Here is a 26664-nt window from a genome sequence, read left to right as displayed (position 1 = left end):
TGGGGTCCACAAAGGCATTAGCATTGATATTGTTGGCATGAAGTGTTGCCATCTGGCATTTAATAATAGCATGGTGATGAAATCTTTATCCACTACCAAGAGATCATCTACCACTGTAACCGGAGCAGTCTGTTCCATACACTGGATGGCACCCATATTGAAAAGAGTGCAAGAGGTCTAAGGCCACCAGATATTCAGAATTGCTTTCCCCACACTTTTTCAATAATCTTAACCAGAAGAGACAGCTGAGATACTGACAATCTGGCCAAGTAAAACTGTCAAGTGGTGGCTTTTTCAGCAGATGCCATACTAATACTTTCTTATGAAGAGCCATAATCTGCCATCCCTTAAGGAGAGATGGGCAATTTCTATTGATAAGATCCAGTTCTTTTGTACAAGCCTTTTACTAGCCAAAAAAACCATGGTTCCTGCTTGTAATTCACAGAATGAAATTTCTCCTGTATCTAAGTGAGACTACTGGCTGAAATGCAGGCAAAGAAAACATAAGTAGAGTATTTTTAATATATATAACAACAACAAAACAACCTTAGGACTCTCCAATGCTGTGAGCTCTCAGACAATACATTTAGTCTTCTTTTCCCATCTACTGTGATCATCATAAGTGCATCTAGTTTGGGTAAAGCCACACCTCTAGAAGCTAACAGTTCATGGTTGATGGAATGTACCTAAGATCAAAATCCATGTTCTGGAACTGAGAGCTACAAGGTGGGCTATAAAATTTTTTCTACAACTGGTAAGACAGTATTGTCCAAGAAACTGCCGAGAAGACAGTCAAGTGTTATATCAACAAACAAGGTGTTCAGGCCCAACAGCTTTGCAAGGGCATGACTGTGGAACTGATGCCTAGTTCATCAAGTGCATCTTATGCCTGTATTTGGCAAGCACAGGTAGTGCACTAACAGAGAACACTGGGCACAGACTTTAAAGACAATATGACTAGTGATATATCTACGCTATGGAGACTTTACCAGCATAGTTATGTCAGTGTAAGTATTCTGGCTTAACTTTGTAGTGTAGATGCAACCTATGCTAACGGAAGGGTTTTTTCCATCAGTGTAGGAACACTAGCTCCTTAAATGAAGTTAGCTACGTCGGTGGAAGCATTCTTCCCTTAACATAGCTGTTTCTGTGCCTACATCAACCAAACTTTTGAGTTTAGACCACAGTTTGGGTCTGAGATCAACTGCAATAGATCTCTTCTTCAAGAAAAGGAGCCATTTGCCATCAGACCTCTTTGACAAGTGTGCTGTGTCCTCATTTCTGCTCCAGAGCAGAGCTGGATACAAACAGTTAAACGAAAGGCACTATAACCCCCCCACCCCCTCACTAATACTTTACACTTTTCCACTGATCCCACTGGTGAGCAAAAATATGCCAGAAGAACGCATGGGTCATAGTAATTGCTTCAGCATCTAGACCAGCGTTCTCAACCCGTGGCCCTCTTCTAGCTAAATCAGCACGCTGCTGCAGCCATCATGACATCCTCAGGGCCATGCAGGTAGTATATATATTGTGTGGATGCGGCCCAAGTAACACACAGAGAGCTGCATATGCAGCCCACAATGCTAAACAGGTTGAAAATCACTGGTCTAGACTGTATTTCTATATGAATTTTGTGTGACCCTCAGTATCTCCTAATGATTTCATTGGACCTGCTGACTCCCAATATGTAACTGTTCCACTTCACAGCCTGGGAGATTGACTATTTCTGATTTGGCATGCTCTGAAGTGCAAAAGATTCTGCTGGAATCCGAAAAGCCATTTATGGTGAAGTACTAAACTCAGAAATAGAAAAAGGTTTTGACTAGGGCTGTTGATTAATCGCGGTTAACTCACGCAAATAACTCAAAAAAATTAATCACGATTAATTGCAGTTTTAATCACACTGTTATGCAATAGAATACCAATTGACATTTAATAAATATTTTTGGATGTTTTTCTACATTTTCAAATATATTGATTTCAGTTACAACACAGAATACAAAGTGTACAATGCTCACTTTATATTATTTTTATTATAAATATTTGCAATGTAAAAATGATGAACAAAAGAAATAGTATTTTTCAATTCACCTAATACAGGACCATAATGCAGTCTCTTTCTTGTGAAAGTGCAACTTACAAATGTGGATTTTTGTTGTTGTTATGTATCTGCACTCAAAACCAAAACAATGTATAACTTTAGAGCCTATGAGTCCACTCAGTCCTATTTCTTGTTCAACCAATCACAAAGACAAAAAAGTTTGTTTACAGTTACAGGAGATAATGCTGCCGGCTTCTTATTTACAATGTCACCTGAAAGTGAGAACAGGCGTTCGCATGGCACTTTTGTAGCTGGCATTACAAGGTATTTACATGCCATATATGCTAAACATTCGTATACCCCTTTATGCTTAGGCCACCATTCCAGAGGACATGCTTCTGTGCTGATGACACTTGTTAAAAAAATAATGCTTTAATTAAATTTGTGATTGACCTCCTTGGGGGAGAATAGTATATGTCCTGCTCTGTTTTACCCATATTCTGTCACATATATTTCATGTAATAGCAGTCTCGGATGATGACCCAGCACATGTTGTTTGTTTTAAGAATGCTTTCACTGCAGATTTGACAAAACGCAAAGACGGTACCAATGTGAGATTTCTAAAGATAGCTACAGCACTCGATCCTAAGGTTTAAGAATCTGAAGTACCTTCCAAAATCTGAAAGGGATGAGGTATGGAGTATGTTTTCAGAAGTCTTAATAGAGCGTCACTCCGATGCGGAAACTACAGAACCCAAACCCAAACTAAAAAAAGAAAATCAACCTGCTGGTGGCATCTGACTCATATGATGAAAATGAACATGCATCGGTGTGCACTGCTTTGGATTGTTATCTAGCAGAACCCCTCATTAGCCTGGACACGTCCTTTGGAATAGTGGTTGAAGCATGAAGGGTCATATGATCTTTAACAGCTCTGGCACGTAAATATCTTATGGCACTGGCTACCTCAGTGCCATGTGAACACCTATTCTCATTTTCACATGACATTGTAAACAAGAAACGGGCAGCATTATCTCCTGGGAATGTAAACAAACTTGCTTGTCCGAGTGAACAAAAAGTAGGACTGAATGGACTTGTAGGCTCTAAAGTTTTGCATTGTTTTATTTTTCAATGCAGTTATTTTTTTGTACAGAATTCTACATTTGTAAGTTCAACTTTCATGATGAAATTTTATTACAGTACTTGTATTAGGTGAATTAAAAATACTATTTCTTTTGTTTTTATAGCACAAATATTTATAGTAAAAAATAAATGTGAGCACTGTACACTGTTCTGTGTTGTGATTGAAATCAATATATTTGACAATGTAGAAAACATCCAAAAATATTTAAATAAATGGTATTCTTCTATTATTTAACAATGCTATTAATGGTATTTAATTCTTTTAATTGCACGATTAATTGTGATTAATTTTTTTAATTGCTTGATACCCTAGTTTTCACTGTAAGTAGTGTATAACAACTAGCCTCCAAGTTCTGCTTCTCTGTTATGGATTATTTAATATTAAAATCTTAGTCTCCCTTTATCTCTAATCAAGGTGTATCTGTGTACTCTTTCAGTCTGTCATCACCAGGAGAGAGTTCTAGAGATCAAAGTTCATTATTTCCCCCTTCCCAAGCTCTAAGGGGTAAGGATTTTCAGATTGGCTTTAAGTTCAGTAGTACATCATAGAGGATTAGTGTGTGTGTTATCCTGAAGATCTTTTCCAGCATTTCAAACGGTTAAGACGATGATTTAAATTTTATTTAAAAAGAACTTTTTGCAAAGATACTTTTTTGTTCTAGAATTTATTGACAATATATGTTTGGAAAAGTGGGAGATGGGAGTTACTTTCTCTTGGATTTCTGATATGGTAGGTGTATAAAGGTTTATTATTGCACAACTACACATGATTTTCTGTATCATAGCACCCTTTCTGAAGACATTGCAAAACTTGGTAGTTTTTGCAGTGTGCCTAGTTTCCAACATTCATGAAATTGACTGGAGGGTCTTTCCAAGCTAAGGTCTTGAATGTGATCATACTGCTGGCCTGATACTATTTATTTATAATAGTTTTATATGTATTTTTGAAAAATTTTAAAAGCACACTGAGTTGTTATGCCTTTACAATGGCCCTGGTTTGCCGATGATCATTTATTGGACTTACCATAAGGATTCCAGTATTTTTAAATAAAACTTTGTCACAGCACAAAAGACTTATTTCCTTTGTAAACAAGTATGTTTGAGATAGAATATGTCCATCCGTTTCCAGTGAACAGTAAACCAGTTTTGAATCTTGTTCTGAAATATACAGGGCAACTGTCAAGGTAGGTTAATCTTAAATCCTAACAACCTTGACAGCGTCTCTCTAATTTTTTTCTCTAGTTGTTTGCTATCTGGTATGGTGATGCTTTGTGGCAGGCACCGGTTATACTACATATTGGGCATGACAGTATACATTTCCTGGTTTAACTATATGAAATCATGTTTTGTTTTTCTCAGCAACTGTAAGTGAAAAATGGATTTAGAATCTCTTAATCTTCACTTTATAAAATCTTGCTGTGGGGATCTGGTGCAAGGTTTTTGAAAAAGATGGGATTAATGATTTTCTGATTTAAAATGGAGACATAGACTAGAGCCAAACTTATACTGGGTTTAAATTAATGCAGATTGATTGACTTAAGCTTAATTACACCTTCTCATGTAAGTCCTGAATTCAACTCTTAAATTTTCTAGAGAAAATGATATTAGTGTCAAATTACCCAAAAGAACTTTGAGTCATTTGATATCGTACATGAAAATTAGATGTCATTATTGCATGATTAATGCATCCTTTTTCATATCCCCAACTTCTACCTCTTTTTCTCTTTTTTTTTTTCCCCCAATTCCTGCGTATTTGATTGTGTGTGCTGTGGAGTACAAATGTTTTCCTTATTTTCTTCTTTTCACTATTTTCTTCTGCTTCTAATCTAAGAGCATCCATATCCTTCAGTTCAGACCTATTTTTTTCTGCTTTAATAAGGCTTGCTCTGACCAGCTTCTCCTGAAAGAGAGCCATTTTCCCAGTGTGCTGACTCCAGTACTGGACTAGCATGTAATGTTTTTTATTTAAAAAACTGTTAGGCAGGTCAGCAGGCAGATGCTAGTTTTGAACTCTAAATGGGCCTTGTTATCAGTATTGGTGATAAGTTGTGCAATACGCTTAGACTGCTTTTTATATTTACAAGAGAATGTTATTGTAAAAGTGTGAAAATATCCACATGTCCAGTTCACTAGTAAATATACAGCTAAGTCAGAACCTCTTTGGCAATAGTTTAAACTACTCAGGGGACCTTATTTCCAAAGAATGGTGTTTTTTAAAATGTATTGGTCTCCATTGTAGTAGGAAACTTAAATCTGTGGCATCTTAAACAAAACTCCTGTATTTGTTACATGTTTAAAATCTTAGCAACCTTCAGTATGCACTTAACGCTTGCTTGGGTACATGTATACTGTATAAAACTGTCATAACATGAAAGAAAATTATTGTAAATGACTTTATACCTGTTCTAATACTATATTTTCTTTAGAAAATTGATTTGAGTATATAAACCAATACCAACTGAATTTTCTAAAATAACAGTATTGATGATAATAAAGGAGAAGTTCATTGAGGAGAAAAGCAAATAGAGAAAATAAAAGTTTTATACTGTAAGAAACTGCAGAAATGGATTAAGGAATTTGACAGAAAGTTTAATGTGTACATAAGTAGAAGCTGACAGGAACATGCTGTGTGTGTCAAAGGTTCCAGTAATGGAAAACTGAAACATAGTGCTCACTGACCACAGCATGAGCCTTGACACACATTGTAAATAACCCAGAGATATATGACTGCATTAAGCAGTAGACTGATGTATTAACAGCGGTAAATCTACAACAACAGAAATGGCTGGCATGCAGGACTTCCACTAATTAATATTTGTAACAGACTAATTAGGAATATAGCAAAGATTAGGAGTTATAATTCCCTCTTATACTATCAAAGTTTTCTTTTCCTTTCAGAGTCGTGTATGTAGGTACTGGCCTTAATACCATCAAGCTAAAAGGAGAAGACTCTTGTGGTCGACAACATCTAATCACACTGAAGTTAAATGCAAAGGTGAATTTATTTGTGGGAAAATACTTTTAAGAAAATAAGACCAAAAAGAATGGATTCCTCTCTTTTGTCTTTTATACTGAAGTTAGTGAACTGGTTTCTTTCAGAAAGGTCTTGCGTGCTTGTCCTTTTGTCTTCAGGTGGTTTGAACAATGATTAAACCAATGAATGTTGTTCTGAAGACTTTTTAAAGACCAGTTTAAAACTCTCCGTGCATAATAGTAATCTATAAGTATCTTTTGTTATCAAATTGTACACCACTTGCAAAGACCTTCCGTTAGAGGTTAGCATCCAGTGCCATTTTGGAAACCTTCATTCTTCGAGTGCTTGCTCATGTTCATTCCAATGTAGGTGTGTATGTGCCATGTGCACTGCCACTGGAAAGTTTTTCCCTCAGTGGTATCCGTCAGGTCAGCTCTGGTGCCCTCTGGAGTCATGCCCTCACGGTCTGCTGCGCCACTGCTCCCTCAGTTCCTTTTTACCACCCGTTCCAGATTGCTGGAACGTACTCATCTCTTGCATCTCACAAGTGTTGCTCTCAGTGGACTTTATCTGTAAATAAATTGTAAATAGTTAAGTAAGTATAATATAGTTAGCAGTGTTCCTCACCTTGTGGGGTAGCCTGCACTGGGTACTGGGATATGCTTCGGTCCCAGTTCAAACAGCGTGTGGCGTGCCACAAACTGATACCGATGAGTGACCTGCATGATAACTGTCTTAAGTGCCTGGGAGAGGCCCACATTCGAGAATTGTGCAAGATCTGTAGGGGTTTCAAACCCAGGACTAAAAAGGACAGGGACAACACACTTAAGTTCCTCCTGATGGAGGTGCCTCTTCGTCCCACCTCGGAGCTTCAAGCGAAATTGGCACTAAGCACTTCTATGTTGGTCAGAAGTCCTTGAAAAGAGTTTATAATGCCCTTCCTCCTCACTGGCACTGTGAAAGGATTGCGCGCTGGTGGCCAGGACTCCTGGCACTGTCATACATCCTTAGTTCACAGGAAACTGGCACCAGCCTCTTCGCACTACTCATCATCATCAGTGCCAAAGAAAAAACACAAGAAGACAGACCGGGGGTGCTCCCTGACCCCGAGACCTGCGAGCAATAGGAACTCATAAAGAGTGCGACCCATGTCGGGCCACTCTGAGGCACTGACAGGGCATGCGGCTTTGTCAACTTTTAGCCCTGGGAAGGGTGCCGTTCAGTCTAGTGCCAGTGGATTCCCCAGCTAGGGAGAGCCACTGTGGTGCATTGGCCCTGTCTTTACCATCAATGCCAGACACCTTTGCGGCTGTGAGGAACCTTCTTTCACTCTTGATTCCACCATCCCTGGCTGTTTGAACTATCTGTTGCAGGCCCAACATCACGGGATGCTAGGGCACGAAGGCAGGTGCCTTCGAAGGGCAAGCCTGCAATGATGGCATGGCACCACTCTCCTTGGTGGCACTGCTCTCTAGTGCCGGTCAGCACTGCACCACCATGGTCACCCAGGAGTGAGTCCTACAGCTTGGTGTTGGAGGCAAAATCCTATGCCTCGCCCAGGAGCAGACATTGCTCTGACCAGAGAAGCCCGGCACTGGACATGGGACAGGGTATAACCAGAGTAGGAACAGGGGCTACAAGAGAAAAGGTCTACATCTCAATGCTTAGTTGCCCAGATATCTGCCCCCTTGAGACACTTGGCAGGGTCCAAACAGACCTTTTGAGGGTACACATGAGGATGGTGTACCAGGACAGCCTCTAGATCCTATTTCCCCTATATTTGTGGACTAGTTGTCCCACTTCTACCAAGCATGGACCTGCATTACCATGGGCTGTTGGGTATTGTGCATGGTGGTAGGGGGATATACCCTGCAATTCAGTTGTTCCCCTCCTTCCCACCCTCCTTCCGTATCCCTATTCAGGGACCCTTCTCATGACAGACTTTTAGCCTAAAAGGTACAGTCGCTCCTAAGGGTGGGAACAGTGAAAGAGGTTCCAATGGAGCTAAGGGGATAGTGGTTCTGCTCCTGTTACTTTTTGATCCTAAAGGCCAACAGACTGGTTTTGGATCTGCGAAACCTGAACAGATTAATGAAGAAGCTGAAGTTCCGCATGGTTTCTCTGGCTTCAGTTATTCCCTCTCTGGAGCCAGGGGACTGATTTGCCACCTTTGACTTAAAGGATGCTTATTTTCACATTGCTGTCTCTCAAGGTCTCAGAAGATACATAAAATTTATGGTAAACCACAAGCATTATCAGTTCATAGTGCTACCCTTTGGTCTGTCAGCAACTCCTTGGGTGTTCACAAAGTGCATGGCAGTCTTTCTGAGGAGGAGAGGGGTGCAAGTATACTTCTATCTAAACGACTGGCTGATCAAAGGTTGATCCAGAGAGCAGATGGAGGCGCATGTCAGATTGATACAGTCAGCTTTCCAGGATCTGGGACTATTGATAAACATGCAAAAATCAACACTTTCCACAGTTCAGAGAATAGAATTCATTGGGGCAATCCTTGACTTGAAGTGGGACAGAGTGTTTCTCCCAGAGAGCAGATTTATAGCTGTAGAGGCACTCATATGAAGTCTAAGGAGTCACCTCATCACAACAGCGAGGAACTGCTTGAAGCTTCTGGGACACATGGCATCCTGTACCTATGTGGAACATGCACGGCTAAATCCCCCTCAGTTGTGGCTGGTATTGAGATATATATCTATATCTATATATCTATATATACACACACACACTAGACCGACACCATCTGAACAAGGTGGTCGTTCTTCCACCGTCGGTGATTTCCGCCCTCCTCTGGTGGTGGCTGGATCTGGAGATGCTGTGTGCAGGCACTCCCTACTCAAGACCCGACCCTGCAAAGTCCCTGGTCACGGACACTTCGAAGATGGGATGGGGAGCCCACTGGGAGACCTTCAGGACCCAGCAACTCTGGTCATCAGAGGAGCTAGAGTTACATATCAACATGAGAGAGTTAAGGGCTGTGCGTGCAGCTTCCCAAGTGTTCTGACCCCACCTGGAGGGCAAGTGCGTAGTGGTCCTCACAGACAATACAACAGCAGGTTTTACATAAACAAGCAAGGGAAAGCTCACTCCTCTCCATTATGTGAGGAGGCACTGCGCTGATAGGACTACTGTATGGCCCATTCCATTCACCTTGAAGCCTCATACCTACCGGGGTTGCAGAATGAGTTAGTGGATATCTTAGCAGATCCTTTTCCATCCATCACAACTGGTACATTCACCTAGACATCTTGAACACTGTTTTCCAGAAGTAGGGATTTCCCCAGCTGGATCTATTTGCAAGAAGGCACAACAGGAAGTGCCCTCAATTTTGCTCCTTCCTGGGACACAGTTCAGGTTCACTCATGAATGCTTTTCTCCTTCCCTGATGGGATGGCTCTTCTATGCATTCCCTTCCTCTCCTCTCATTCACAAGGCCTTGTTCAAAGCCAGAAGGGACGGAATGCAACTGATCCTTTTAGCTCTGGTCTGGCCACGCCAGCACTGGCTCATCATTCTGCTGGGCCTCTTGGTGTAAACACCAGTCAGCCTGCCACTGTTCCCAGACTTGATCTCTCAGGATCATGGTCACTTGTTTTACCTGAACGTCAAATCGCTTTACCTGACGGCATGAAAGCTCCATGGCTGAACCCAGCAGAACGGTCCTGTTCAACATAGGTTCATGAGATGCTCTTGGGGAGCAGAAAACCTGTTGACTAGAGTCACTTGCCTGGCAAAATGGAAGAGATTGTCGATCTGGTTGATGCGTAAAGGTGTTTCACCTACTGAGTCCTCACTGCACTTTATTTTGGATTACCTGCTTCATTTAAAGCAGGAAGGCCCAATTCTGTCCTCCATAAGAGTCCATCTAGCTGCGATCTCTGCATTTCACCCCTGGGTGGGTGGCCAGTCAGTATTCTGAAACTCAGTCTCAGCTGCTTTCTGAAGGGGTTGGAATGACTGTATTTACAGTATGTCAACCCACGTCTCCTAGGGGTCTTAACTTGGTTCTGACGAGGTTGATGGAGGCCTCTGGCAACATGCTCATTGGTCTGTCTGTCCTGGAAGGTGGCCTTCCTCATTGCCATCACCTCGGCTAGATGGGTTTCAGAGATCCAGACCCTTACCTCTGAGCTGCCATACACAGTCTTCTTCAAGGACAAGGTGCAGTTGCAGCCACACCCATCCTATCTTCCGAAGTGGTCTCACAATTTCTTAGTAATCAGGACATCTGCCTCACAGTTTTGTATCCTAAGCCACATGCAAGCAGGGAGGAACAGAATGGATGTGAGATATGCACTTGCTTTCTATACAGAGAGAACCAAGCCCTTTAGAAAGACCACTAAACTGTTTATAGCCGTTGCGGATGGGATGAAAGCAGTCCAGTCTTAGCCTAGGGAATCTCATCATGGATCATGTTGTGTATCCTCACTTGTTATGACCTGGCAAAAGTCCCAGCTTCTTGTTTGAAGACTTACTCTATGAGAGTGCAGTCATCATCAGTGTCGTTTCTGGTACAGGTTCCAATTGAGGATATCTGCAGAGCGGCGACCTGGTCCTCAGTCCACATGTTTGTGTCACACTACGCCATCACCCAACAGGTCAGCGATGATGCAGGCTTTGGTTGAGCGGTGCTGCAATCAGCAGATCCATGAGCTCCGAAACTCCCAGCTGCCTAACTGCTTGAGAGTCACCTACATTGGAATGGACATAAGCAAGCACTTGAAGAAACAGCAGTTACTAACCTTTCTATAATTTTTCTTCTAGATGTTGCTCATGTCCATTCCAAAACCTGCCCACCTACCCCCTCTGTCAGAGTTGCTGGCAAGAAGGAACTAAGGGAGTGGTGGGTTGGCAGGTCACTATACACTGCCATGAAGGTGCAATGCCAGGGGGCACTAGATCTTACCTGATGGATACTACCGAGGGAAAAATTTTCCGCCATCAGTGCACATGGCATGCACATACCTAGATTGGAATGGACATGAGAAATGCATCATGAAGAACAGCAGTTATGGAAAGTTTAGTAGCCGTTTTTCATGATCACTCAGTCAGAAGACTAAGCCTGTAACAGCTGTTAAAAATGTTAGGTTGCTTCTTTAGCCACTTACTATGTAATGTGTGGAGATGAAGAGTAGTTATGGGAGACTACAATGGGGTCTTTGGGTAAAAAGAAAATGTTCAGCCTTTCTAGGCTAAATAATTTGTCTGTTTTGACAGCATTCCCTTCTACATGTTTTTACCTCCAGTAATTTATCCTTGTAACTTGTACTTGAGTGGTGAAAATGTCTGACTCTGACTGAATTTCATTATTTGAACGTTTTTGCAAAACAGCTATTTCTTGGAATTAGGTTGGGGAAAAGACTGTTCTGTTCAAAATTCCTGGGTTGTTGTTTTGTTTTGTTTTGTTTTGTTTTTAAAGAGGAATTTTCAAATCTGAGATGGCAGAATAGCCATTAGAAAACTCAATTATCCACGTATATCAAATTCCTATCGTACTCTGGTTCACCCCGTCCTATTTTCCACCAGAGTGTTGCCACCTTCTTTCTAGGAAGCAGTGCTTCTCTAAAGCTGATGATAAACAATATTTCACACATACCTTTTCTAGGCAGATACCTTTTTGTCACCATAACTTGTCTCAAATGTTCTGTCTTCTATGCTTGTGAAATAATCCTGCCTTAATGTTCATAGAGGGATTGCTACATGAATCTCATCAGATGAGAGACAGAGATTTTGGATAAGAGACAGCTTTTCATATCTGTAAACCAGGGGTGGACAATCTACAACCTGCTGGCTACATTCTGCCCATCAGACCTTTTAATCAGGCCCTCCAGCTCCAGCTGGGCAGTGGGGTCAGGGGTTGCTCCACTCGGGCACTCCAGCCGGGGAGCAGGTTTGGGGTCGCGGCTCCCGGATGCAGCGGCATGTACCCCCTCCAGCTCCTACATGTAGGGGCAGCCAGGGAGCTGTCCAAGTGCTGGCTGGGAACTGTGGCCAGTGGGAGCTGCAGGGGCAGTGCCTGCAGACGAGGGAAGCGTGTGAAGCCTCCTGCCTGCCCTTCCGCGTAGGAGCTGGAAGCGGGACATGCCACTGCTTCCAGGAGCTGGTTGAGGTAAGCGCCGCCTGGAGCCTGTACCCCTGACCTCTTTCCGTGCCCCGACCTCCTGCTCTAGCTCGGAGCCCTCTCCTGCACCCTGATGCACCCCTCATTTCTGGCCCCATCCTGGAACTTGCACCCCAGCCCAGAGGCCATACCCTCTTCCACACCACAACCCCCTGCCTCAGCCTAGAGCCCCCTCCCATACTCCAAACCCCTCTGCTCCACCCCCAGCCTGGAGCCCCCTCCCTGAGCTCTTCATTTCTGGCCTCATCCCAATGCCTGCACCCCCAGCCAGAGCCCTCCCTCTCTCACGCACTCCAACCACCAATTTTTTGAGCATTCATGGCTTGCCATACAATTTCCATATCCAGATGTGGCCCTTGGACCAAAAAACTTGCCTACCACTGCTGTAAACAGTATTTCTGTGATTGACAAGCCAATTTCTAACAACTATCCCATTTTAAAAATTTAAAAATAATCTGCTTTTACAGCTGTTTAAGAGGCCATCTAAGTTGTAGCAGTCTTTCCCCAGCTTCCTTTGGACATCAGTGCTGCTCAGAATCTCGGCCCATCCCTCAGCATGCACCTCTCTGCCCCTGATATGCCCCTCTACACCAAAGTTTGTGAGGGGGTCTCTGCAGTCCCAGCCATGGGGAATTCTGGGGATTTTAGAGCTTTTATGTTGCTCTCTCCCTTTATCTAGTGTAAAAGGGCTGGAGCAAGGGTGAGGATCTGATAATCAGAACAGAGAATGCATAGGAATCCAATCCTGCATCAATGAGCATAGCTAAGTATCTACCCAGTTGCTCCTGTTGAGCAGATTAGGTACACACACTCCCTTTGGTATTTGGTATTATTTAGGTATCGCATTTGGATACTGAAGACCACATTTTAGCCTATGTGTCCTCAGGTCTACCCCCTATAACTGTACTGTATGATTACTTTGAGGATCAAGGCCATCGTCTTAATGCACTACTGAGTATCTGATTACTTTTGTATACTCTTTTTAGTATAGTAGTTTAAAAATCTCTGAGACTTCTAGTAGGAAAAGAAAGTTTTAGTATTTCAGTAGTTTCATATGCTAACAACTGAGAACATAGTGCAGTCACACCAGATTGTAATTCATAGTCATCAATCAACTCTTTTTCAGAAGATTATAGTGGTGAATGATCAATTGCGTTTGTCCTTTTTAAAAATGTGTCTGACATTTAAACTTGCCACAAAAGAAAATTAATATATAAAACGTGGTTGGTGACACAGGAATTTTGATTTTTCACTAGTACACATATTAAACACATTGAAAAAGAATGCTCATTAAGTTTTAAGGAAAGTTTTGTGATAGTCTTTCATATCATCTTATTTGAGAAATATCTTCTGCTTAATTTCTGCTATGTTGTTTCTGTTGATAACATGAGTAGTTGGGTTAAAAGCTTTTTACCTTTGTATTTGTTCCTTGAGCACATATTGCCCATTCTCTCGTATGATCTATCAGAGTGTTTAGTTGTCCAATCTTGTCTTCAGGGCCATATAGAGAAATGGGTTTGTGTACTCCTTTTGTGCACACCCCCATCATATATTTGTTCTGTAAATAGCTGAATTAACTTACCATGTTGAAGAAGAAGTTGTATGAAATGTAAGATGAAAATCTTCCAACACTTGTCTGGTCATTGCCTTTTTTTCCCCTTGGATTCCTTGCTATTTGTTCCACATGCTTCATCTGCACAAACTTTAATTGAAGTAGCAGTCTCACTCTTTATACTCCATTCCCCACTACAAATTTCTTTTGCTGCTTATGTTGGTAAGTATGATAAAATTGGGGGGAGGGATAGCTCAGTGGTTTCAGCATTGGCCTGGTAAACCCAGGATGGGGAGTTCAATCCTTGAGGGGGTCTGAGGCAAAAGTCTATCTGGAGATTGGTCCTGCCTTGAGTAGGGGGTTGGACTAGATGACCTCCTGAGGTCCCTTCCAACTCTGGTATTCTATGAAGTTCTAGCATTGACCACATTGTCAACATTCTTTAGGCTTGTCTACACATAAAATGCTACCATAACACAACTGTGCTGCTGTGGCACTTCAGTGTAGAAACTACCTGTACTGACAGGAGGGGTTCTCCTGTCAGTGTAGGTAATCCACCTTCCCAAGAGTAGCTAGGTTGATGGAAGAATTCTTTTGTCAGTGTAGTGCTGTGTGCAAGAGGACTTAGGTCGCGTTACCTGCTCCAGTCGGTGAGGTGGATTTTTCACACCCCTGACGGACCTAGTCAAACTGACCTAATTTTCTAGACCAGGCTCTCTATTTTTTCGGGTACTACCGATGTTCTCAAATGAAAGAGAATTGGTTTTGAGGGATGGTGGGGGATAGGCAGGGAAATTAGGAAACAATTTAATTTCTTTTCTGTCGAGTGAAAGGAGAAAGGCAGCATGCAAATGAAACCAGACTTTTGCTGGTAAGAAGAATGATTTATTAAGAGTTTGAGGGCCCAGGTTAATTTTAGCTTTAAAGGTTGAAAGTAGTTGTCAGTATGTGTTGGTTTCTTGTCTGGGGGTATTTGGGCTCGGGAGGGTCAGTAACAGATATAGACCAGGGTATTTAGAAAACTGTTCTCCTTCATCAATTGTAAGTTGATATCTAAATAATAGATTTTAAACAGAAATTTCAGAAGACCAGGAGCACATATTTACATTAATATTCAGTACTTGGGGTTTTTTTTTTTTGTTTTGATTGGCATATAAGTCACACAAGACTGAGTGGATTGCTTTTTAATAGTCTTCAAGACCACTAAAATTATACAATTTTGTGCCTAGTATTCTTGGATTGGATGTTCACTTTAAGATTAGAAGAGTAAAATTTTCAGGGGACAAGTTCTATTGTAGATGATTGAAGTACTGTGTTGTGTTAAATAATTTTTTTTTTAAGGTCACCAAGTGCCTTTAGAAGAAATCCCTAAATATTTTCTAATCCATTTGTTTTACGGTTTGGAAAAGTCCTCAAAATGCACCCATATCTCATTATCAGATAAACTGATGATTTCTAAATTACTATATCCTTGCCTCGAGGAATTTGTTTAGTTAACATCTACAATAAACTAGCTGATTAAGTCATATATTTACTTAAGTATTTATCCTATAAACTAGCTAGTCATTTATGTCGTTGAAAGAGGTGGAATGTTGTGAGGGTATTGTATAAAGACGGTAGAATTGAACCTGAAGTTGCTATTTGGCAGAAAGAGTGTAGTTCAGTCAAAAACAAAGAACTATGCGCTAAAACTTGTAACAAATATTTGGTGTATGCCAGGAGTGAGCAAACTTGTTGGCCTGAGGGCCACATCTGACAATAGAAATTGTATGGCGAACCATGAATACTCACAAAATTGGGGTTAGGGTGTGGGAGGGGGTGAGGGCTCTGGTTGGGGGGGTGGGATCTGAGGTGGAGCCAGAAATGAGGAGCTTAAAGTGCGGGAGAGGGGTCTTAGGCTGGGGTGGGGGGTGGGTTGCTGGGTAGGGGAATGAGGGCTCCAGCGGGAGGGTGCAGGCTCTGGGGTGGTGCTGGAGATGGAGTTTGGGGTGTAGGAGGGTGGAAGGGGGATCAGGGCTGGGGCAGGGGGTTGAGGTGCAGGAAGGGATGCATGCTCTGACTGGGGCTGTGGATTCTGGGGTGGGGCTGAGGGGCTTGGGGTGCAGGAGGGTGCTCTGCACTAGGACCAAGGGGTTCTGAGGGTGGGAGGGAGATCAGGACTGGGCCGGGGTTTGGGGCATGGAGGGGTGCTCTGGGCTGGGATCGAGGGGTTTGGAGGGCGGGAGGCATATCAGGGCTGGGGCAGGGTGTTGGGGCGCGGGGGGAAGCTCAGGGTGCAGGCTCTAGGTGGTGCTTATCTCAAGCAACTCCTGGAAGCAGCGGCATATGCCTTCTCCGGCTCTTACGTGGAGGCATGGCTAGGCAGCTCTGCGTGCTGTCCCGTACAGAGGCACCGTCCCTGTAGCTCCTATTGGTCATGGGTCCTGGCCAATGGGAGATGCGTGAGTGGAGGCAGCGTGCAGAGCGAAGCCCTCTGGCTTCCCGTACACATAGGAGCTGGAAGGGGGCCATGTCACCGCTTCCAGGAGCTGCGTGGAGCAGCCCCGGACCCTGCTCCCCAGCTGGAGCGCCAGAGTGAGGCAAGCCCCAGACCCTGCTCCCCAGCAGGAGCTCAAGGGTCAGATTAAAACGGCTGATGGGCCAGATGCGGCCTGCAGTTTACCCAAACCCTGTTGTATGCTATATCTCTTTCCCCACCCCTTATCTCTATCTGTTTTTACGTTGCATGCCTCTGGCACATGTTGAAGATCACTTAAAACTGAAGCAAAATTAGAAGTATTCAGTAACGCAGAGCTAGATACTAAATCTAGTGTTATGGAACTTGATCTGGTTCTAATGAAATGATAGGCCTTATGTCTCTCATTTTAAACAGTTTGGGTACGTTTTTGAGGTTCTAGATAACTATTCTACAAAATGAAATCAGACTAATCTTTCTCTTCTGAAAATACTTGCTTTAGTTTATCTTACTCAAAACTTACTTATTTGCATACTTAATTTGTATTTCAGAGGAGAAGGTGCTTTTCTCGGTTCAAAACACACCTTAGTCACGAATAAAACATTTAAAAAATTGGTTTGATTTCTGTCAGTATGTATTTTCTATCCTGTGATGAGCTGATGTCTGGATAACAGGAAGTAGATCAGCTACTTGTGAAGTTTTGAGGTGATATGCAAAAAGTCTATCCTTACAGTAGGCACTTGTGGATAAAAATGAAGATTCTTCTGGCAGTAGTTTATGTGGTAGGTTGTTTGTGGCTCCAGATACATTTTTTATGTATAAATTGTTAGGCAAATACTCAAATATTCAATTAAAGTTTTTCTAAATTGGTAATTTAATTTGACTTGTAATACAAGGTGATAGGGCTGTCAAATGATTAAAAATTAATCCCATGATATTAAAATAAATTGCAATTAATCACAGTTTTAATGGCACTGTTAAGAATAGAATACCAGTTACTTAAATATTTTTGGATATTTTCAACATTTTCAAATCTATTGATTTCAATTACTACACAGAATACAAAGTGTACAGTCAACACTTTATATTTTTATAAAAAATATTTGCACTGTAATAAAGGTAAACAAAAGAAATAATATTTTTCAATTCACCTCATACAAATGTAGTGCAATCTCTTTATTGTGCAAGTGCATTATAGGGTAGGGAATTACAGGTAGGATCCCATAAATGTAAACAAACTTGTTTGTCTTAGCAATTGGCTGAAAAGAAGTAGGATGGAGTGGGCTTCTAGGCACTAAAGTTTTACATTTGTTTTATTTTTGAGTGCAGGTATGTAACAAAAACCAATCTACCTTTGTAAATTTCACTTTCCTGATAGAGATGACGCTACAGTACTTGTATGAGGTGAATTGAAAAATACTATTTCTTTTATCTTTATTACAGTGCAAACATTTGCAATAAAAATAAGTGAGCACTGTACACTGCATTCTGTTGTAATTGAAATCAATAGGTTTGAAAATGTAGAAAAACATCCAAAAATATTTATAATAATTTTAAATTGGTATTCTATTATTATTTAACACTGCAATTAATCACAGTTTGTTTTGAGTTAACTGCTATTGACAGCCCTACAGTGTGGTGATCTCTAACCTGTATTTACTATTTATAAATGTAACTTTAACGTAAAATGTGACTGAATTTGTGTTCTTTATTGTTTTAACAAAGTCTGTGGCCTCTGGATCCTTATAATTTACTTTTATATAGAACCTCATACTGAAAGATACCAACATGCTCTCCTAAATGATGTACAGTGGAAAAATGGTTCTGTTTAGTAGACGTGTATAAGGTAGAGGCTGATAATTAGCTGCTGCACAAAATATAGCACGATACTGTGAGGTGAGAAAAGTTTGGCCAAGATATTTAGGGCAAAAAGTGCCATAGGAATTTTTTTAGTTCGCATAAAGCAAGTAGGAACCCAGTTTTCACCATCGCATCTGAGAGACCCTCGAAAAATGCATAGAATTCATTTTACCTACTTATAAAAGACGAGGGATCAGTTGACTAACACTGCTGGGATTTTAACTTGTGCTCCCAAGATTGATGCTGGTCCCTAGCATGGAAAACTTATTCATAATTTCAGGCATTGTGATCAAATTTCTTACACTTGTAGGACAGCAAGTATACTTCTATGCATGCAATGAAATATTTAATGAAAAAATGTAATGCCAAATTGCTAGGTTAAATGGCAAAATATATTGCTTCTGCAGGTGAAAGAACTCGGTAAATGTTTCTTGCCCAGTTGTTTCAGTTCCCTTTCCGTATGTTCATTTTTTAACTTGTCTGCAAGTCATGACTGTGACTGAAACCAGTGTGATTAAAATGGAAAAAGGCAAAAGCTTATTCAAGCAATAAGTTGCCTTAAAAAACTTAGTTTAACAGTTAGAAGAGCTAAGTTGAAATTTAAACAGCAAATGGATATATACTTTTTTTTTTTAAATAAAAAATATAGCATGCATCAGTCAGTAGTCCAATAGACTAAAAGGGTGTCAGGAGAATGATCAAAGAGGATATGGATATTGCAGAGAAACAAAGTTTCTATGCACTATTCTTTACCATAGAGGATAATAGGAAGCTACCTGGAGCAGATCTAAAATTTGCAGATAATAACGATGAGGTTTTCTGTTAAATTTCAGATGTCAGAAAAGAAGTTCTAACAAATCGATGATCAAAATTTCAGTAAGTCATCAGGACTAGTGATGAATTTATGGGGAAGATGGGAGGAAACTTATATCATCTTTATAGGGCTGAATTACTTTTTAACCAGGTAATTAGGGTCTCACTTTTTAAAGAAAAGTCTTATAAAATTAATACACCATTTCATTAATGAGGAAAACAGTTGTCCTTCTCTTCTTTTGGTTTCTGCTCCTATTCCTCCCCAGGGGCAGCTCTAGGTATTTTGCTGCCCCAAGCACTACCTTCGGCGGCTTGCCTGCAGGAGGTCCCCGGTCACGCGGATTCGGCGGCACACCTGTGGGGAGGTTCGCCGAAGCCGCAGGACCAGTGGACCTTCTGCAGGCATGCCACCGAAGGCAGCCTGCCTGCCGCCCTCGCAGCAACCGGCAGAGCATCCCCCATGACTTGCCTCCCCAAGCACGCGCTTGGCGTGCTGATGCCTGGAGCTGCCCCTGTTCCTCTCTCATCCATACCTTCTGTTTCCTTTTGAACTAATCATTGTCCTTTCTCCCAAAGTGCTGAGGAACTATCCTCATACCTCTAGTAGTTTCCAATACTGCCTGTTCTTCCTGTAGCATATAATGGGACTTGGGTAGGAGTAAGGTGGAGGAGGAGAAATATGCTGATTGGGGTCATTGCTGCATTGGATGCAGTGGTAGAAGCATTCAGACCAACAATCACATACCTCAGGTGGGCTCTGGTAGGGGCCAGAGTATTGGGCATATTTCTATGAAATTAATTATTTTTTTCCTTGTATTTGTGTAGAAAATGGAGGTGCGTAGTTTCTCTTTCACAGATTTCATAGTGTAATGCTTACAAAAAGCAATAGATTGGACTAGTATAAAGAATGATTAAGTAAAGAATTAAACTTTGAAATTGAATAGCTTTCATATTTGTATATAGCCTGTTGATTTTTGTTCTGGCTATTTTTTCCTTCCCTTGGCATTCTTTCTTTTAATGTTAGATTGTTTAAAAAAACAACAGAATATGTTAATCAGATGCCCAAGTTTATTAGTTTTTGAAGAAGCGGTACACAGTTGCAATTTAGTTTCATCACTGGATGGTTTTGAATATTTGACAATATTGCTTTTCCTATATTGGTGGGTATCACAGCAAATTGGAAGTTGAATCCTAGGCTTGGGAAGAGTTATTAAACATTTCTAAACCTGGAAAAATATCTTAAGAATGCAAATATAGGTTCTTCCATTCATTGGGGCTATATTAATATGAAAAGTATTAACCTTTTTTAAACAGGATAAAGAAAAGACTGGAAGAAACATCCTTCCTCTGTCTTGAATTCTCCCTATTTGTCTTTTTTTTAAAAAAATGTATGTTTGAAAACATTGTACACTTTGCAGACTGATAGCTCTCTGGCTTCAATAAAATCTGCTATACTGAAATTTTCTGTAAATGAAGGTTTCTTGTTTAAATGGTAACTTCTAACATTTTATTACTGTCTGGGGAAATAGTTTACATATTTTCAGTGGTATTCAAGGTATTTGAGGCTCTCAAATTTCATTATCAAATTCTCTCATCTGATATCAAGTTTTCCCAACAATGCATCAGCTTGACTGGCAAATCTCATAAAAGAGCAAAAAATGATTAAAATACCGGTATTTTTTCCACAGTATCCTGCAGAACCACCAGATTGCTGTGTAGACTTCCCTGTTGAATTTGCTATCTCTTGGATTCCACAGGTAAAATCCATACTGTCCTTTTCTAATAACTAAGATTATATTTATTTACCAGCTTACAGATATATTTACACTGTGTTTCTGATATGACAGGTGTGTGGTAATGGTATATTTAAAAAGAAAAACAGGTCTGACTGTTTTGAAACCTCTTTCCATTTGTTTTCTTTGGTATTTTTTCCTTCACACATGCTTGGGAAAATGCTATATTTAGTGTATTCATATTTAATTCTCCAACATTTACAGTTTTAAATTAATTTGCTTTCATCATTTTTTTCAATTTTTAAAATGTTTCCTCAGCCTTTTAGAACTACTGTGTCAGCGCTAAGTCCCTACCCCATCTCTTACACACTGGACTGCTGAGACTCCAAATATTTATGAATGATACTGAGAAATATATACATGAGAGAGTAATTACTGATAACAGGGGAAAAAGCTCCCTCTAAACCTTGATGAATATTTTCTAAAACACTGAATAAAAACAAACAGCAATCCTTTATAATGTATGTAGTTTAATAAGAGCACTTGAGTGTTATACAGTATCGTAAGTTTAATGATTTGTTCTAATTAAGAACCAAATGCCATTGCTTTCCTTTTTTGTGGAAGGCCTGATGTTTCTCATGCATTATTTCTTGCATCTCTCCCTTCAATGTTTTTGATAACAGATTTACAAACAAATTAACTGAAACACACTGTAGAAAATATTTAATGTTTGTTCCCGAATTAAATAAAACTAAACATTATTTTTTGTAAATATTACATATTTAAAAAATCTTGTCCTTCTCAGATTGTTAGGGTTTCCACTTATTAATAAAAAGTGTGCAAGTGTATGTAAAACATTAATTTCTTGTGGTGTGGCATAAAGATTGTATCAGTTTGGGATGGCTGCATAACTTCTGAGCGGCAAAACTCTGAGTCTTGTCACTTTCAGGATGACACATCACATTGGAAATTTGATGAAGGAACAACTGCAGATCTAGGCAAGATTATATATAGAAAATAATAAATATATTTTGACATTTCACAGTTTCATTTTCACTTTCAGAGCTTTGGTTGATTCCATACATGTTTTGGAACAACTTACATGCATATTGTTTATTCTATAAATTTCTAGTGGCTTTGTTGCTCTTGTTATAAATACTGACTTTTATATTGTGTACGCATATATCACTTTCGATACCTTTTTTAAGCCACTTATAGACTGTGTAAATTCATGTTTGTTTAATGTTGAAAATATTTGAGTTGATTTTCTTTTGATTGACAGACTGAAAAATACAAGCTGACTTAAGTTAAAAGCATTACAAATATCCTCAATAAATTTCAGCTCTGATAGTTTGCTGCTGATAATCTTAAGAACTACCATCTGGAGTAACTTTTTTTTTTGAGTGGTTTTAAACAAACCTCCCAAGAATCAACCTTGTTTGACAAGTTAAAATTGATAATGTTTCCATTCATGTTGCAAACAGGTGAAAGTCTGGCATTGTTCATGTGACCTACAAAAATCCTAGAGGAAAAATTTATTAAGATTAGAATTAGGTAGTGAATATTCCAAACAACTGGGATAAGAGAGACTATTCACAGTATAATTATCTAGAGACTTACCCTTTTTCTGTCTTTGCAACCAGTGACCATTCATTCCAACTGCAGATAGTCTCCTTTAATTCTGAATGAAGCTCCCAACACACTGTGCAGTATGCTGGTACAGTCGCATCATTCGTAGAGCTCTGCTGGAGAATGGAGTCTGCCTATATCGATCAGAGTGGGAATTTTTTGCAAAAATGTGTTTGAGGGTTGGAAACAGGATATAACACTTCTTAGAAAACAGAAAATCACACATTTTTTCAGAATGTATGGAATTAACCCTTGTAGGCCTAATTCAGGCTCCAGAAAGTTGTTAATTTAGCATAGGACTTGTTGGGATATTGCCTGGAGCAGTATCCAGCAATTCATGGTATGACTGAATATTTTGGTACCTAAGAAGACTAAAAAGGAAGACATACAGAATGTGACTCTTACCCTGTCCTAGATATTTTGAGTATTCAACATGCAGTTCTAATCCTGATAGGCTTTTAATTTTAACATGTGTAGGTCACCTTTAATGGAAACACTGACAAGACCCTTAACTGAAGCAGTGGAAATGTCACTGTTATAATACAAATACAAACTCCTGTTAAAGGGAATATAAATAGATTTCAGGTAATTTTTTTTTCCTGTCTGCTTTTGCCTATTTCAAGTTCTGTTTTAGTGCTTATGGACTTGAAACTTGGAAGATCTTTATTTTCCTTTTTTGAATAATAATAGACATGGCTTTATGGCGTCCATATTAAAAATGGGTAATTTTCCTTATGGTCCCTGTCTTCCTGCTGGGTTGATAATGTTTTGATGTATTTTTCTTTCTCTCTGATGAGAGGTCTGCTGCTGCTGCTTTGACATATTCATTTGGATGAATAATTATAACTTGCACAATGTCAAGCTGAAGATGGTAGGGTTTTGTGCGTCATGGCAAGCCTAGTAGCCAATGCAGGTGTCTCACAGCATGATCAGCAACAGCCGGTGTATTCTAGCTCAGAAGAGACATTTTAGAGTAGTCAGAAATCAGCACCAAGGGCAAGCTGCTGCTGCTACTACTGTTATGTGCCAAATAAATGCAAAGTGCTTCTCAATGACAAGTGCAAGAACATCTATTTATTTCAGTTACATACTTTTTCTAATTAACCAGATAAATTTACTGTCTGCACATTTTAGCATATACTCTAAGAATGGTTCTACAATCATTGGGTATCTGGATTCTTGTGCCCTCACATTAGATTACTGTCCCTATATTGACCATTACCCATCTGGATTCATTCATGAAGGTCATGAAAATGGAAATTAATGACTAATGAGGTTATGCAGCTAACAGTGAAACATAATACAAGATCTGGGAAGGTATATTGGTGTGGATGGCATTATTCTTTAGAATTTTGAAGAAATAGTTCCCATAGTAAAATAATATTGATCATAATTATGGTATTTCTAGTATAGGAACTTTACAGTACTCAACTTTCTACATATCCATGAGGTAGTGACCCTCTAACACAATACAAAAGACTGGAATGGTTGACAACATTTTTCTAAAGATATTAGCATGTTCACTCAGTTTTAGATTTAGTTTTGGTGAATGTGTGTGCGTGAGCAGGAGGGAAGTATTCATCTTCCGTAAATAACATGGAATAACAAATTACAGATGAAAAAAGGTCATCTAATCCCTTCTATTATCAGTCCAGAATTGTTCATTAAATTTTCTCATGTTTAGTCCTACCTACAACACTGGGAAGACTTTTTCACAGATATTGTGTTTTCTCTGGTATTCAGCTGAAACATATTCTTGATATTAATCTTTTGGTGGAGTGTTGAGTATACGACCTTCTAGTTTCACAATTGAGACTTGCACCTGGGTACTGCAACTCTTGGAGCCATCTAGAAAGCAGTGAACGTTTGGTGCAAGCATACATTAGTAGTTGTGTCCTCAAACATTTTGATTTTATTCTGCCATTTGAAATACCAAGTGTGGATCCTATAGAAGAAGGATCCCTTCAGCATTAATGTAACATTCTTTTCTTAACTCAGAACTGTTTTTTGAGGAATTTCACTTTTGGGAGACTTGGCTTTCTGATGGAGAGTTGAAAGAACTGCTCTCAAAACAAGTATCTGACTAGGCTCTTTTGTTGAAAGAGAGGTGAGAAGTAAGTACAGGTTTTGATAGACCTTTATATGGCAGCTCTACATATTTCAGAGACGGAGAAGTTACTCAAGCAAGCCTCAGCCCTAGACAAATGGCCTGGTAGGATCTGGTACTGGAGTACTCATCTGGTCATACCAGGAGTGAATATTGTAATCTATTCTGACAGTGTGAATAAACTAATTAATCCCTTGGATTTGTCCCTCAGTGTCACATTCTTAGAAACCTTTGAAGGGTTTTCATTTTATCCAAGCAATAACTCATTACTTTTTAAAACCTAACTAATGCAGTTTAGCCTACACTTGTAAATTATGGGATTTTGGGGATGAGGTGTTTGAGATAGAATTCAGGAATTCCCTTAGAGAAGAGACCAGGCTGTGGATGCAGCCACCTACTTATCTAAATGAAACATTGTGAAAGGACGATGAGCCATGCATTTCTGCAGATCTACTAATACTATTAATATTCTAGAGGTAGTAAAGGAACAAAGAATGTAGGTACACTAGTGCTAAAGTATTAAGCATTACTATTTGAATGTGTAAGATACAAGCAGTCATGCTTTTCCGGTGCCTCCAAACTCATAGGATGAAAACCTGGCCCCACTGAAATCAATGTGAGTTTTTCCATTGACTGCATTGGAGATTGGAGATTGCCAGTGGTGTTTAGATGTTTAATCCCAAATATAAGGTTCTGCCCAAGCAAGTCACCCTGGATAAATTTCCCTATTCCTATTTTACCTCATCATATCACCTGGGTAGTAGTTCTTTCCTTGTGTTTGAACCATTCATATAATTTAGATTGCTAGGAAGTTCTTTAATACATACTCTGACTTGTCTACATGAATGGTTAATACTCAGCAAACTGGGTTGTAACCCCACGATCTGTGCCTCTTTTAAAACCATATAGAGAGAGAACAGAGAAATCAAGTTTAGGCTTCTGATGATGCAGCAGGCTCTGTGACCAACCTCAACGCAGGCCCTTCCCCCATCATCAGTCTCCAAGCATTCTTTGTTTCCTGTTTGACCTCTGCTGCTTGGTCTCCAGAGATCCTCATCAGAGAAAAGTATATGTGGTATCAACAAGCCTCCTAAGAAAATTTCTAGTTGTTGTAGAGAGCCTTCATCCAAAAAAAGAGCTTAGTCACCTTAAGTCTCACAGAGAGTTCTGTGAAGGCTCCAAGCTGCTTCTGTACCAGGAGCTCTTTGAAGTTCCTCAAAACACCATGGGTACCATTTATATCTCAGTACTGAAACCAACCCGAATGCTGTTGAAGCATGACAGACTTAGCAGAGACTCCAAACATATTATTTAATGGAAGCTTTTGCCATCTTCAGACTCCTTGGTGCTGGTATGTGAGTAGCAAGACATCTGCAAGAACAGAGGCTATCCACATCCTCAGTAACGGAGTCATCTAACAGACCTGTGTCTCAACTACCAGTGCCTTTCGACCTGCCCCATTTTCCAGATGGGACCACTGAAGTAGACCGTTCCCTCGGTATTTACACATTTGGCTCATTTACACCTGCTGCAAGAATTTAGATGTTCTAGAGACTTGATCGTGTCAGATAAGCTGGAATCCTCTTGTTAATGGGCACCGTGCAGTTGTCCGTACCAACAGCTACTGGGTCATCGAGACCATATCTTTCTCTAGTACATCCTAACTTTCCAGTACCAACTGCACAGGACAGGCAGTTGCATTTGTCTCTGGTATCTGCTGCATCTTTTGACAATGTTGAGGATGTCCTCAAACTCCCAAATCTTTGTACAGTGGATCCCCTATCTGCTACATAGAGAGTTTCGTTGTATGATTGTGTGTTACCCATACCTCGACATCTGGCTCATAAAGGGCTGCTCCAGAGTCCAGGTCCAGTGTAGCGAGACATTGTAGGTGACCTGTCAAGCTCTGAGCCTGTTGATAAAAGAAGAAAAATCAACACTGGTTCCTGTTGAAAGGATAAGAGTTTATTAGAGCGGTCTTCAACTACCTGAGCCAGAGCCTTCCTGCCAGAGGTCAGGTTCAGAGCAATGTCAGATCTGATTGCCAGGATCACTGCCAATCCGTTTACCATCAGGTCTCCCTGATATCAGATGCATCTGACCCTGAATGAGGAGCGCATCTCGGAACTCTGCGAATGCAGGGGCTATGGTCAAGAGAGGAGCTCACAATTTAAATGTCAGGGAGCTCAGACCCATCTGTCTAGCTTGTGTGATGTTC

The 26664-nt window shown here is 40.4% G+C and overlaps 1 protein-coding gene across 1 annotated transcript in view; it reads left to right on the top strand.

The window, feature by feature from the left end:
• FANCL (FA complementation group L) overlaps nucleotides 1–26664 on the top strand; it is a 74406-nt gene that overhangs the window by 21157 nt on the left and 26585 nt on the right. Inside the window, exons 6-7 of the mRNA XM_032792666.2 lie at nucleotides 6086–6182; nucleotides 20666–20734. Of these exons, the coding sequence (XP_032648557.1) occupies nucleotides 6086–6182; nucleotides 20666–20734 (166 nt within the window). The remainder of the gene's footprint in view (nucleotides 1–6085; nucleotides 6183–20665; nucleotides 20735–26664) is intronic.

The sequence above is a fragment of the Chelonoidis abingdonii genome, chromosome 3 (assembly GCF_003597395.2).
Source record: "Chelonoidis abingdonii isolate Lonesome George chromosome 3, CheloAbing_2.0, whole genome shotgun sequence".
NCBI classification, from domain to species: domain Eukaryota; kingdom Metazoa; phylum Chordata; order Testudines; family Testudinidae; genus Chelonoidis; species Chelonoidis abingdonii.
The sequence above is the reverse complement of the archived record's forward strand: the minus strand, read 5'-3'. Positions and strand labels throughout refer to the sequence as shown.